This window comes from Leptodactylus fuscus, chromosome 2, assembly GCF_031893055.1.
Source record: "Leptodactylus fuscus isolate aLepFus1 chromosome 2, aLepFus1.hap2, whole genome shotgun sequence".
Lineage (NCBI taxonomy): Eukaryota > Metazoa > Chordata > Amphibia > Anura > Leptodactylidae > Leptodactylus > Leptodactylus fuscus.
Window position 1 is genome coordinate 200,983,097 of NC_134266.1, and position 14,331 is coordinate 200,997,427.

The following is a 14,331-nucleotide window of genomic DNA, read 5'->3' on the forward strand; positions in this document are numbered from 1 at the left end:
CTTATCTGCAGGAGTTGGAAATTAACAGCGTTGCTAGTTTGCGTTTACTGTTAAGCCTGGAGAGCGAGAGATTGCTTTGCAAACAGCACAGTTATTATGTCTGCAGTTGGTACTCTTTGTATAAATTATTGATCAGCTGGCTTATTGCTCTTTCTGCTTAATGGATACAAATATCTGCTTGAGCAACTTTTATTACCTGTTGATAGATGAATTAAGACACGTTGTACTGGAAACAAGCAATGATGGCAAAGTACAATTAAATAATAGCCTGGTGTTTGCCATCATTAATAAAGATAATGCAGTTTATGAACAGGAGTTTGTTACAACTTCTGTGTGTTTAGCTCAGTTTATGGTCTGGCAGACGCATGTATATATTACGTTGAATGTCTTTAGGCAAACAGGCTGGGTGACATTTCAATTTAACCCATGAGGCACCGACAGCGGCAGCAATGAATCTTCTTGGAATTCACGTTTGCTATTGTATTTAGCACAGTTTGTGATTGGCTTATCGTAGACCTCAGTGTGCCAAGACTGCCGGCAGCAAAGTAATACAACTAATGTTTTATGCAGCATACTGAAGTAGGCACTTTTATATGTCCTCTCTATTATAAGCTTTCAGCACAGCCACCTGCTGGGAGAAAGCTGTACAATGAAGATCTAGCAATATTTAACACTAAATGGTCAGAAACCAATGTCCCATATGTTAACTGGGAACGTGACCAGTGACCTCTTGTAATACTTCATCAATTAACCAGCATTACGCATCTGAAAGCAGCACAAGAGGATCCTCTATTAGCAGAACAGTACTAGAAACTGGATCGGAGGGTGAAACGTTTTCTACAAATTTCCTTCGCACAACATAACTGTATAATGATAGGGCATGCACAAGGGCATTAAGGGTTAAAAAGCCCCTGACACAGCTAGTGTAAGAGAAATAAGAAGGGCATGGCAGCTTGCAGGGTCAGGATATTTAATAGTCGGTATACATTACATAGCCAATTACATGACTGTTGGTAGTTGTGGATGAATCAACAGTTGTCAGATAAGCCTTGGCCACTGTTGTATTATATAGCTATTAATATCACACCAGCAGCACTGGTGCCAATACATCTTTAATGCTAGACTCTTACATACATGTATAATAAATTCAGTCTTGTAAAGATTATCTGTAATGACTATGTAAACGATGCATTAGCTGGTATTTATATATTGCCAGCATATTCTGTAGCAGTGTACAAGGTATATACCACAACTCGGTAACATATTCTACAGCCAGTTTTATTTTTTAAATGTAGATTGTGAGCCCCATGTGGAGATCACAATGTACTTTTTTTCCCCCCTATCAATATGTCTTTGCAGAATGGGAGGAAACCCATGCAAACATGGAGAGAACATACAAACTCCTTGCAGATGTTGTTCCTGGTGGGGCTCGAACCCAGGACTCCAGCGCTGCAAGGCTGCAGTATTAAACACTGAGCCACCGTGTTGCCCACTACAGCCATTTTTATTAACCCAGGCATGCCTTTGAATTTTGGGAGGAGATTGGAGTGACATATTGAACCCACACAAACACACAGAGAACATATATATATATATATATATATATATATATATATATATATATATTTTTTTTTTTTACACACTCAGAGATTTGGCACCACTTGTATTCATCCCAACAGCCTTGTACTACCAGGCCGATCAATGAACCTGGAAAGTACCACGGCGAGTGCCTTAAATGTGACGGGGTTAATCATTTACGCAGAAAATGTAAATATATATGCAATCGATATAATATGAGCCTAGAAAATAAAGATGATATAAACTATAAAAATACAAATATAAAAAAGAAGAAAGCTTAAAAAAATGTCATATAGGAAATTGTGTTCATGTACTGAGTGGAAATAAAGTATCTTTTATATAGTCATCACATTTCCTCATTTCTCATCTGAAAAAAAAAAAAATCAATAGTGGGGTGTATATAGGCAAGAGGAGTTCCAAGCTCGGCATATACCTCCTCTCAGCCCTGTTTATGACACCAGGTTTATTACAGTAACACCAGTTTCCATGATCCGAATATTTAAACCTAGTTGCTTGAAATAAATAAAGAGAGGAAATTAAAGGCTTCTTAATTAGTTCAGCAATTACGCTTTCTTGGTCGCATTTTAATCAGTGCAGGCCTTATCAAAGGACAAACAGAACGATTTGCAAGCCTTTGAATTTTAAACAGCCTTATTGATTTCAGTACAATAAGTCATCTCTTGACACAAGCAGGAAACTCAAATGGTTACAATTTGCAGCCACAGCTACTATAAATTTAAGAGAAAAATGGTTTTACTCAAAATTGCGACATCCCAACAAAAATACAAGCCTGTCTAGTAGTAAATTAAAGAGGAAGAAAAAAAGCGAGGTTGAGAGAAAACAAAACAGCAAATTATATCAAGTCTTTAATTCACTGGGAAGAAGGGAAGACATTTCTTGCAGGAATTCCTAGGAAACATTTAACAGAGGTATTCTTTTCATTAATTCCTCGAAACAGATTTTTTTGTTGTTGTTGTGGTGGTGGAACAAGTCCTCTAGTTGGTGGTTTCCATGTATTCAGTGATTGATGCTCTTGGGAAATAGGAACAATAGTTAGTTAAGAAACGCTACATGATTTAAAAGGGGAATCCAGGGTCTGGGAACACATTCCACAATGTATTCTAATGATTTCACCAGGCAATGGTGCTGAAGAGACGTGCAATGTGCTGGTCATCATACACAAAAGCTAATCCACTCCAGCCTCATGATACTGAAGAGATTAACACGACCACATTTCAAGATGGCTTATTCCTCTCCCATAAGGTTGGCCTATGAGTTACATGTCAATATACACTCACCGGCCACTTTATTAGGTACACCTGTCCAACTGCTCGTTAACACTTAATTTCTAATCAGCCAATCACATGGCGGCAACTCAGTGCATTTAGGCATGTAGACATGGTCAAGACAATCTCCTGCAGTTCAAACCGAGCATCAGTATGGGGAAGAAAGGTGATTTGAGTGCCTTTGAACGTGGCATGGTTGTTGGTGCCAGAAGGGCTGGTCTGAGTATTTCAGAAACTGCTGATCTACTGGGATTTTCACGCACAACCATCTCTAGGGTTTACAGAGAATGGTCCGAAAAAAAAAAAACATCCAGTGAGCGGCAGTTCTGTGGACGGAAATGCGTTGTTGATGCCAGAGGTCAGAGGAGAATGGCCAGACTGGTTCGAGCTGATAGAAAGGCAACAGTGACTCAAATAGCCACCCGTTACAACCAAGGTAGCCAGAAGAGCATCTCTGAACGCACAGTACGTCGAACTTTGAGGCAGATGGGCTACAGCAGCAGAAGACCACACCGGGTGCCACTCCTTTCAGCTAAGAACAGGAAACTGAGGCTACAATTTGCACAAGCTCATCGAAATTGGACAATTGAAGATTGGAAAAACGTTGCCTGGTCTGATGAGTCTCGATTTCTGCTGCGACATTCGGATGGTAGGGTCAGAATTTGGCGTCAACAACATGAAAGCATGGATCCATCCTGCCTTGTATCAACGGTTCAGGCTGGTGGTGATGGTGTCATGGTGTGGGGAATATTTTCTTGGCACTCTTTGGGCCCCTTGGTACCAATTGAGCATCGTTGCAATGCCAAAGCCTACCTGAGTATTGTTGCTGACCATGTCCATCCCTTTATGACCACAATGTACCCAACATCTGATGGCTACTTTCAGCAGGATAATGCGCCGTGTCATAAAGCTGGAATCATCTCAGACTGGTTTCTTGATCATGACAATGAGTTCACTGTACTCCAATGGCCTCCACAGTCACCAGATCTCAATCCAATAGAGCATCTTTGGGATGTGGTGGAACGGGAGATTCACATCATGGATGTGCAGCCGACAAATCTGCAGCAACTGTGTGATGCCATCATGTCAATATGGACCAAAATCTCTGAGGAATGCTTCCAGCACCTTGTTGAATCTATGCCACAAAGAATTGAGGCAGTTCTGAAGGCAAAAGGGGGTCCAACCCGTTACTAGCATGGTGTACCTAATAAAGTGGCCGGTGAGTGTATGTTTAAATGGAAGTCACAATCGGGAAGCAAAACCTACTTATTGGATCGAACCTACTGGACCTACTTAACATAGAAAGGCTATATAAGTGAATAGGATGTAAAATAATAATAAAAAAAAACAACAGAAATTCAAGTGGTATGTTTGTAAATGTAATTGTGTTTAATGAGGTTCTTCAGCAGCTAATGTTTCTGCAAAACCGCTCCAGAACTTCTTTTTCAAAAAAGATCAGGCCTATTAACAAAGAGGTACTGCAGTAGCTGAGGTGTGCCCTTTAAGTTATAATGTACCTGTAACTATATAAGTATTCAATTTACACAAATATTAAGACAGATTATGGATGAAACTTGTTAACACCCCCCCCCCCCCCCCCCGCTTTGTTGCTGCTGTAAATGCTGCAGATTTTTAACCTGGAAAAAAATCCGCAGCATGTATGATGTACTGTATTGTCCCATCTGGACATGCCCGAAAAACTACCTTGGGGTTCCAGCAGCATTCATGTAAGTGGTCGTGACTAGAGATGAGCGAACACTATTTGAAACATCCATTTCGAATAGCACGCTCCAATAGAAATGGATGGAAGCGGCACGCAGACTTTGCCGGCGGCCGGCCGCTTAACCCCCCGCGTGCCAGTTACGTCCATTCTATGGGAGCGTGTTATTCGAAATGGCTTTTTCGAATAGTGTTCGCTCATCTCTAGTCGTGACTACCTGTAAATAGAGGTGTTTCTCACCATGTGTGGGTATGAATAGCCTCCCATTGTCATTAATGATATCCTGAAACTGCTGCATATAAAGACTCCTGCACTACATGGTGCAGAGGAAACAATTCTTTCATTTTTAAATTCTGGCAAGGAATAGCTAGAGAAAGAAACGCTGAAAATATAACAGCTGTTGTGAATGTGCGACACTGAACATTTGCATTCTTAGGCTGTATTCACACAGAGTAACGCCAGGCGTTTTTTGTGTGCTTTTTGCACATAGCGCCGCGTTAACGCCGCGCTATTTAGCGGTGGCGTTGCCCGGCGTTAACGTGGCGTATACGCGGCGTTAACGCGGTGTATACGCGGCGCTATGTGCAAAAAGCACACAAAAAACGCCTGCCGTTACTCCGTGTGAATGGAGCCTTACTGTAGAGAATACATCATCAAACAGTAAAATGTATTGGACTGGAAAGGTAAGGAATGACCCTGTGTACTGGAAAGCATAGGGGAGATCTTTGGTACTCCGGTTTGCCTTTTCAAGATGCCCCATCTTCACCTATCTACCATCATTTTTGCCACATATTTTGTGGCAAAAAGCTCCATGGCCAGATTTTAACTTTAGAGAAATAGGCAATTATGGGCAGCAGCAAAAAAAAAAATGTACTTTTTTCCCACTTTTGATGTATTTTTCAGTTTATAGACATCTTTTTCAAAACACGGCATATTGTAAGCAGGAAGCATTTTCAGGAATTTTCCCATACACTTTATTCTAAACTATGTAGGGTAAAAAAAATGTGCGAAAAAACGCATTTCAAAAAATATATGACCAGAAAATGGCAACAACAATAAAAACAAAACTGCTTGAACTTCAAGACTTTTTGGGCAGATTGGTAGATGATCTGTTGTTGAGTGACTCAAATAAAAACTAGAAGCTTATCATAAACTTTTAATAGAAACTTAATTAGAGAGGTAGATAGAGTGGATTGATCGATCAATAGATAGATACTGTAGACAGATAGATAGATAGATAGATAGATAGATAGATAGATAGATATGATAAATACAGTATGTAAGATACAGATTTAAAATAGGTACATATAAATATATAAGACAGATAGCTACGTAGATAGATTTAGGATAAATATACACAAACTAGACATAGATAGTCATAGATGATAGACTAAATAGATAGATGATACAGTAGATTAGATAGAGATATACTGTATATATAAATAGATTGATAAATAGAACCACAGGTAGATCATTTTGGATCATGAACTTCAGGGTTAGTAATTGTCAGGAAGTGAAAGGGGAGAGAAGCCGGTGGGATTTGGAGAATGCCTTCTCTACACGTTTCTTTACTCAAAGCATTGTAAGCCTCACATAGGGTGCACTTTACAATGACTGGTAATCTTCCACTTGTAACCTCCAGGCTCAAGCAGTTTGTACCAGCATAGAAGATGCTGTGTAGAATGATGGGGAGGGGAGGGGGCTGCTTCCTGAACAAAGTGAAAGGGAATGTCACAAGGATAAAGTTTCCTCTACTAGCAGCATGGAGAGGAGAGCTAGAATGATCTGTCACTGCTAGACTGGCTGTGTCCTGGGCATCCTGGCAAGTTTGTACTAGGAAGCTGCAGTAGTGCTAGGACTAGTGGGAGAGCTCTATTATAGTGGGACAGGAAGGGACTGGCAATGAAGCGATATATGTGACTGCATGGACTGACAGTGACACTACATATTTGACTACAAGGACTAACAGTGAAGGTACATTTGTGGGTGCAGAGACTGGCAGTGAAGGTACATATGGTACAGCAAGGAGAGGCATTGAAGCTCCATATGGGACAGCAAGGAGAGGCAGTGAACTTACATATTTGACTGCAGGGACAGGCAGTGAAGCAAAAAATGTGACTGGAGGGACTGGCACTGAAGCTACATAAGTGACAGCAAGGACAGGCACTGAAGCTACATATGTGACAGCAGGGACTGGCAGTGCAGCTGCATATGTAACAGGCAAGGACTGGCTCAGAAATCAGATATATGACTGCAGGTAATATCAGTGACGCTCCATATGTGACGGCAAGGACTATTTAGCAGCAGTTCCCCTGGCAGCTCCTGCACTCATACTCAATGTATGGTGGTCCTTCCCTTCCTCATGTAAGTAGGAAGGGAAGGACCACCATCATCACCCTTGAGGTCCCTTCCAACTCTACCATAAGAAGATAAGATAAGATAGTTACAGTGTCAGTCAGCCTGTTGTACAAGTGCTGGTGCTGGCAGTGAAGTTGTAGGAGTGCTGGCATACAATGGTGAGGTGACTCTGGGAATCATGTGCCTCTCTCAGCGCCTGCAAGCCAGTCAGGCTGCATAAGCCTGCCGGATATTGAGTGGCCGTGATTCGCGTGTATGCCCCTCCCCCTTCGACGGCCGAATGATTGGCTGGTGACGGTGAGGAGGCGGGACCTCTTCCTAAACATATCTAGGTCGCGCTGGGTGGGGAAGCCCTCTTGGATCCCCTCCAGTGCCAAGTAAACAATCTGAATGAGTAGCGTGGGGATAAGGAACAAGGAGCAGTCAGCCGGTAATGGAAAGGACAAGCAAGCTGACTGGCCTCTGCGGGCTCCCTTCCGCTTAAAACAGTCAGCGGTGGCCTCCAGACCACCGGACCGACTCAGTTAGAGTCCCCAGGACCGGCTAGCTGATGTCCTCCCACTCTCCTCCATTTTCCTCTCTGTAAATAATTAAATGGATAAACTATAGAGATTTTCTGCTTGTAAATGGGGGAAATTCTTATACAATAGTTTGTTTTTTCAGCCTAATTTTGTATCCAGGAGAGGAAGGATTGTATACGTGGTGTAGGTAGAGGAGCAGCTGAAATCCAGAATAACACATTTGTAATTGGCTTTGCAGTGTTTGCTAAGTCAGTGATAGTAACAAGTTTTGCAGCAAAGTTGTAGCACAGTCTGTTAGTTCCCTACTGTGTCACATGTTTGCTATAGTATAGCTCAGCCCCTCCCCCGCTCCTCTAAATTAATGTCTTTGTTCAGACTTTGGTTGGAGGTGTATCAGGAGCTTGCTCTACTGGGCAGGCAGGGAGATTCCATTGCTTTTAGTTTTAGGCAAGGGGGCGTTCAAACTAGCGTCGGTGTCCGACAGCTAGTGTCTGATGCTAATGTCCATGCAAGATTTTAGCATTGGACACTAGTTGCGTCCGTTATAATTTGCATTGTTTTAAATGGAACATCATGTAGTGTCCGTGGGTGTCCTTAAGTGTCTGTTTACAAAGATGTCCGATTTTTCGTAGGCCGGGAGCCCACAGCCCTGCTGCTGCACCTCCGGCCCTCCCCTTAACTCCCACCCTATTACTCGGTATAAATATTGCCCTTGCAGGCCCTTGTTTTGTTTTTACGGCAACCTCTTCAGTCTCCAAGGAATAAGGTGAGGAGTGTCCAAGCTACTGTGAGCTGCATCACCCAGGTGCACATACCTGCCCTAACACTTCATACCTGTCTTAACTCCTCTATAATAATAATAATAATTCATCTATTATACAGCGCCAACATATCTCGCAGCACTGTGCGATTTGTAGGGTTTCAAGTCAGATGGAGATATACACCATAAAGAAATAGCCACTTCACACAATGGGACTGAGGGCCCCTGCCCCAAGAGATAACAATCTAGGTGCATAGGTCACAGAGAGGTTAGACAATCAGTTCCGTCCATTACATAAACATGAATTGTATGAGCACCATCATATTCAATACAACATAATTATTAGGTTATTTGCACAGAAGGCCTTTTATGATATCTCTAAATAACACTAGCAAGGCCTTATATGATGCAAACGCAGACTTGTGTCTTTATCTTTATTTAATAGGATATAGCAGCACCAAACTAGTGGTTTTTGATTACTGGAGTCCTGGGTTTCAAATCCTGCCAAGGACAACATCTGCAAGTTGTTTCCCCCCCGGGCTGCACAGTAACATGAGTCGGCTAGCCCCGATAAACCAACCCCTTCCTCATAGGTCCCAACGTAGTCTTAGGATAGCTTGAGGATAACCCAAGGCCTGCAGGTGCAGCTGCAGGCGCGTTGCGCTCTTCATGCTCTCCCTTTAAAGACTCTTACAGAACCAGGCGGACACGTGTAGTTCGCGGAGGCGATGAAGAGAATACAGGGCCTGGGTCAGGACCAGCCATATACAGGCTGGTGAGTTAACATAACTTCTCAACTGGAGGCTGTATTTTCCTCAAGACAATGGGGAAAGTGGAGAGGGGGCATCCTGAGGAAGCACCAGGTGAGGCCTGACCACAGGCTGGTATGAAGGTGTGTTCAAGCCATAGAGGGATGGACGGTATTCGGAGTCAATGTATGTTGGATGGATGGTGGTGAGAAGAAAATTAGTTCAGGCGCGTGATGGCGATGTTGGATATTTGGAGACAGGATATTTGGAGACAATGTATGTTGGGAAGGACGACTCCCCTTCAAAGGTGATACTAGTGTGTTCCCGCCAGTGGGGTGACGGAGATAATTATTTAGTGGTGTAATATCGTTTGGGCAAGCACAGCTGGGGGTGCAAGTCCCAAGATACTAAAAAAAAAATCTCTGAGGTATTGGTGTAGGAGTCTCGTGCCAGCAGATGTGGAAGATATGCCTACAGATGTGGAAGAATATGGTGAGAGTCGTGTGTCCGGACACGTGGTTATTAATAGTATAAGGCAATTCATGGCAAAAGGGAAAGTCACACGAACGGTTGGTATCTATAGGCCGAGTAAGTTGAGCCTGTCTAGATATATGGCGGAAGTGTGGTAAGAAATTCCAGTGGCATTTGGTTTAGTGCCGGTCCGTAGTTTTTCACTGATTCAGGGATCTAGCTAACTCTTACCGAAGAGTTGGCAGCATACCGTATACAGGTACAGCTGCACCAATAACAAAATGATACAAAGGATAACACAACTAGGGAGGAGGCGCCATGTGTCCAATGGAATAGTTTTAATAGGAGGGTACTAAGGCAATCTTGAAGTCTTACAAAACACTGGTCACACATACTCATCAAGAAGGAAACAGGTACATTCAGCTTACTGTTATATCACGGGTTACTCCAAGTTTTTCTTTGAAAAAAACCCCCAAAATCTCACATTGCAGAACCAAGTTGGTTTCATATAGCTGTAGAATATCAGGACACTACTAGCAGGATTGGCTAATTTTATTTGTGGTGCTTGATACTTTGCATTGTGTACAATAATTATAATTTTATGTGTCCATAAGGTCCTGAATATTACGACCTCAATAAGGGGCAGTACCCAGCACGAGTGAGGCGACCATCAGAGGCAAAGTCACCATTGGAGCCATGGAAAGGGACCAACAATGGTTTTACTGGGGGGAGAGTACTTATTAAATTAGTATACATATCTTACCGGGGGAGAGTGCGTAATATATAGTATACATAGCAATAATAATGGTAGCCTTTTTCCCAAAAAAGTAGATATTTTAATTGGACCATCTAAGGCAGTCAGAGGTCGGGCCGGTTGGAGGCAATGACAGATTTGTCGCCTGGATGTCCGAGTGACCCCAACAATTCAGTCTGATGTTGCGAGTCATTTTCTTTGGTATCCAGGTTTCGCAGAAAGGGGACTCTGTTCCTGCTGACGGGGTGGGGTCAGACTTTGTTGTAGGCTTACACTGAGCTCTGGCCACATATGGCAGGACCTTGCTCCCCCCCTTTCAGCGATAAAGAAGACTACTGATGGGTCACCCGGGAGGAACATTCAATGTGTACCCTCCTGAAGGCAGTAGCTGGCACTTGGGGAACACACCCATCATCAGTCACCAGAAGGGGGGTAAGCAAGGTCTCTGCTTATGCGTTTATATATATATTTGTATGTACAGTATATTTATATGTTTAGATATATATGTAATAAAGCTGTGGTGGACGCCACTTCATCCACAATTTTGGGCTGTGTGTAATGATGTTATTGTTATAAGCGGGCAAGGTGGAGGGGAAAGGGTTTGTTGTAAGAAAGTCTAGTAGGGCCGGTCTGCATAAGCCTGCCGGATATTGAGTGGCCATGATTTGGGTGGATGCCCCTCCCCCTTTGCTGGCCGAATGATTGGGTGGTGGCGGGGAAGGGGTGGGGCCTTCTCCCAGCCATATCCAGGTCGGCGCTGGACGGAAAAGCACTCTTGGATCCCCTCCAACACAGAGGACACAAGTGCCCAGCACCGACCTGTTTATGGCTAGGAGGAGGCTCCGCCCCCTACCCGCCACCAGCCAATCATTTGGCAGCGAAGGCGAAAGGGAGGAGTGGCATCCACCCAAATCACGGCCACTCAATATCTGGCAGGCTTATGCAGCGCTGAGAGAGGCACAGGACTCTCAGAGTCTCCCCACCATTGTATGCAGCACTCCTACAACTTTACTGCCAGCACCAGCATTTCTACTACAGGCTGACTGGCACTGTAACTACTTACATGAGCAAGGGAAGGACTGTCACACATTGAGTATGAGTGCAGGAGCTGCCAGGGGATCAGCTGCTAAATAGTCCCTGTCGTCACATACAGTATGTAACTTTACTGCAAATCCCTGCCGTCACATAAATACCTTCACTGCCAATCCCTTCTGTCCCATATGGAGCTTCACTGCCTGTCCTTGCAGTCTCATATGGAGCTTCACTGCTTGTCCCTGCTGTCACATATGTTCCTTCACTGCCAGTCCCTGCAGTCATATATCTGACTTTTGTGCCAGTCCCTGCATTAATGTAACTTCACTGCCAGGCTCAGCATTTCTCAGGGAACATCTGTGACAGTCATTGCACACTGCTGGTGCTGTAACTACTGAGATGGATAAAGACCAGCATGGAGACATCATATTACAGTAAAGTGCAAGTCCCTTCTGTCACATATGTACACTTACTTACACTTACTTACATATGTACCTTCACTGCTTGTCACTGGAGTCACACGTGAATTCACCGCCTGTTTGCAGTCTCATATATTGCTTTAATGTCAGTCCTTGCAGTCACATGTGTAGCTTCACTTCCAGTCCCTGCAGTCAAATATGAAGTTTCACTGTCAGTCCCTGCAGTCACATATGTAGTTTCACTGCCAGTTTGTTCAGTCACATAGGTATCTTCACTGCCAGTTCCTGAAGTCACATAAGTACCTTCACTGCTAGTCCCTGCAGTCAAATATGTAGTTTCACTGTCAGTCCTTGCAGTCATATATATCCCAGTCCCTGCATGTGCTTACAGGACCTGGCAGTAAAACTACTTATGTGACTGCAGGGACAGGCAGGACAACTACATATATGACTTTAGGGACTGGCAGTTGAGCTATGTGTGTGACTGCAGTGAAGATACATATGCGACTGCAGTCATATGCGACTGCATATGTATCTTCACTGCAGTCACACACATAGCTCAACTGCCAGTCCCTAAAGTCATATATGTAGTTGTCCTGCCTGTCCCTGCAGTCACATAAGTAGTTTTACTGCCAGGTCCTGTAAGCACATGTAGGGACTGGGATATATATGCATATGTATCTTCACTGCAGTCACACACATAGCTCAACTGCCAGTCCCTAAAGTCATATATGTAGTTGTCCTGCCTGTCCCTGCAGTCACATAAGTAGTTTTACTGCCAGGTCCTGTAAGCACATGTAGCTGGCAGCCAGTGCAGATATAGGTGCAGCTCCCCTACCAGTCTGTGGTGGTACATGTACAGTACTGTAAGTAACTTCCATGCCTGCCACTGCTGCTGTCCATGCAGGTTTCTCTCCTGTCCTGTCTGTGATATCTACTATAACCCCCCTTCTTCTCCCACTATAATAGAGCTCTCCCACTAGTCCTAGCACTACTGCAGCGTCCTAGTACAAACTTGCCAGGATGCCCAGGATACAGCCAGTCTAGCAGTGACAGCTCATTCTAGCTCTGCTCTCCATACTGCTAGCAGAGGAAACTTTATCCTTGTGACATTCCCCTTCACTTTGTTCAGGAAGCAGCCCCCTCCCCTCCCCATCATTCTGCACAGCATCTTCTATGCTGGTACAAACTGCTTGAGCCTGGAGGTTACAAGTGGAAGATTACCAGTCATTGTTATCAGGTATCGTGCACCCTATGTGAGGCTTCCAAGGCTTTGTGTACAGAAGGCATACTCCAAATCCCACAGGCTTCTCTCCCCTGTCACTTGCTGACTAACCCTGAAGTTCATGTTCCATAATGCTCTACCTGTGGATGTATTTGTGGCTGTGTGACTCCGGGAGTCCTGTGCCTCTGTGGGCGCCTCCATCCTCCAGGGCTGCCTGGGACTAGAGCCTGAAGCAGAGTGCAAGTTGTTGGAGCTCCTCCCCCTGACCGTGTGACAACAACAACCCGTGCACAGAGAGGCAGCAGCACTTTTCAGCCTCATTTTCTCTCTGTCATTCGTGCTCAATCTTTGATCAACGTGCTGCCAGCGAGCGCCCGGGTCCTGCAAGCCTCCTCCTCCTCCTCTTCACCTTCATCTCTCAACTTTCTGCTGAGACTTGGGGAAGACAAGAGACTCAGCCCCTGCCAGAGACAAACAAACAGCCTGAGTGCCTGCTGCCGGAGCACTTGTGGGGGCTCAGGGGTTAATCCGTGTCGGTGTCACCCGGGTGTTATATGTGAGTTCCCGGTGGGACAGTCCCCCTCCCCAGCCGTGCAGCGCCTCTTACCAGCAGTGTTACTCTGGGAGGACTCCTATGTGACCATGGCCGTGCCGGCTGCTCTCATCCCACCGACCCAGCTGGTGACCCCTCAGCCTGTCATCTCCTCCACGTCTGCGTCCTCCTCAGCCTCCGCTTCTCCCACTCCATCTGTGGCTCCTTCTTCCTCGGGACCAAGTCTGTACAGACCGGAGCCCATCGCTGCCACCACGGTGACCTCCAGCATCAGCAGCTCTGCTGCCACCAGTATCAGCATAGTTAACAGCAACCCAGGGACAGCAGCGGCGGCAGCAGGAGGTGGTGGCAGCAGTAGTAGCCCCAGCCTAGCCACCAACAACGGCAGCAGCCACCACCACAGCGCGGCCATCCCCAGCACCTCCACCAGCACCACCTCGTCCACCTCCACCAGCAGCAGCAGCGCCCCCAGCACCAACCTGCAGCCCGGCAAACCAGTCTACTCCACTCCCTCCCCAGTGGAAAACATCCCTCAGAACAATGAGTGCAGGATGGTGGACCTCCGAGGGGCCAAGGTGGCCTCCTTCACAGTGGAGGGCTGTGAGCTCATCTGCTTGCCCCAGGCTTTTGACCTCTTCCTGAAGCATCTGGTGGGGGGGCTTCATACCGTCTACACCAAGCTCAAGAGGCTGGAGATCACCCCAGTGGTGTGTAATGTGGAGCAGGTCCGGATCTTGAGAGGATTGGGAGCCATACAACCGGGGGTCAATCGCTGCAAACTCATTTCCAGGAAGGATTTTGAGACCTTATACAACGACTGCACAAACGCAAGGTGAGTACAGTGTCACTGTCCCAAACTTTATACAGAAGTTACTGGGTACAAATGTGCCAAGCTGGCATCTCTC

General features: G+C 45.1%; 1 protein-coding gene across 5 annotated transcripts in view; it reads left to right on the plus strand.

The window, feature by feature from the left end:
- The first annotated feature begins 13,135 nt into the window (after positions 1–13,135).
- DACH1 (dachshund family transcription factor 1) overlaps positions 13,136–14,331 on the plus strand; it is a 303,713-nt gene continuing 302,517 nt past the window's right edge. For 4 of the 5 annotated variants that reach the window (XM_075265413.1, XM_075265414.1, XM_075265415.1 and 1 more), the window contains exon 1: positions 13,398–14,258. In XM_075265413.1, coding sequence (XP_075121514.1) covers positions 13,516–14,258 — 743 coding nt within the window. In that variant the 5' untranslated portion in view covers positions 13,398–13,515. Of the gene's footprint in view, positions 14,259–14,331 lie in introns of all 5 variants that reach the window. The other variant, XM_075265418.1, reaches the window with a different exon arrangement.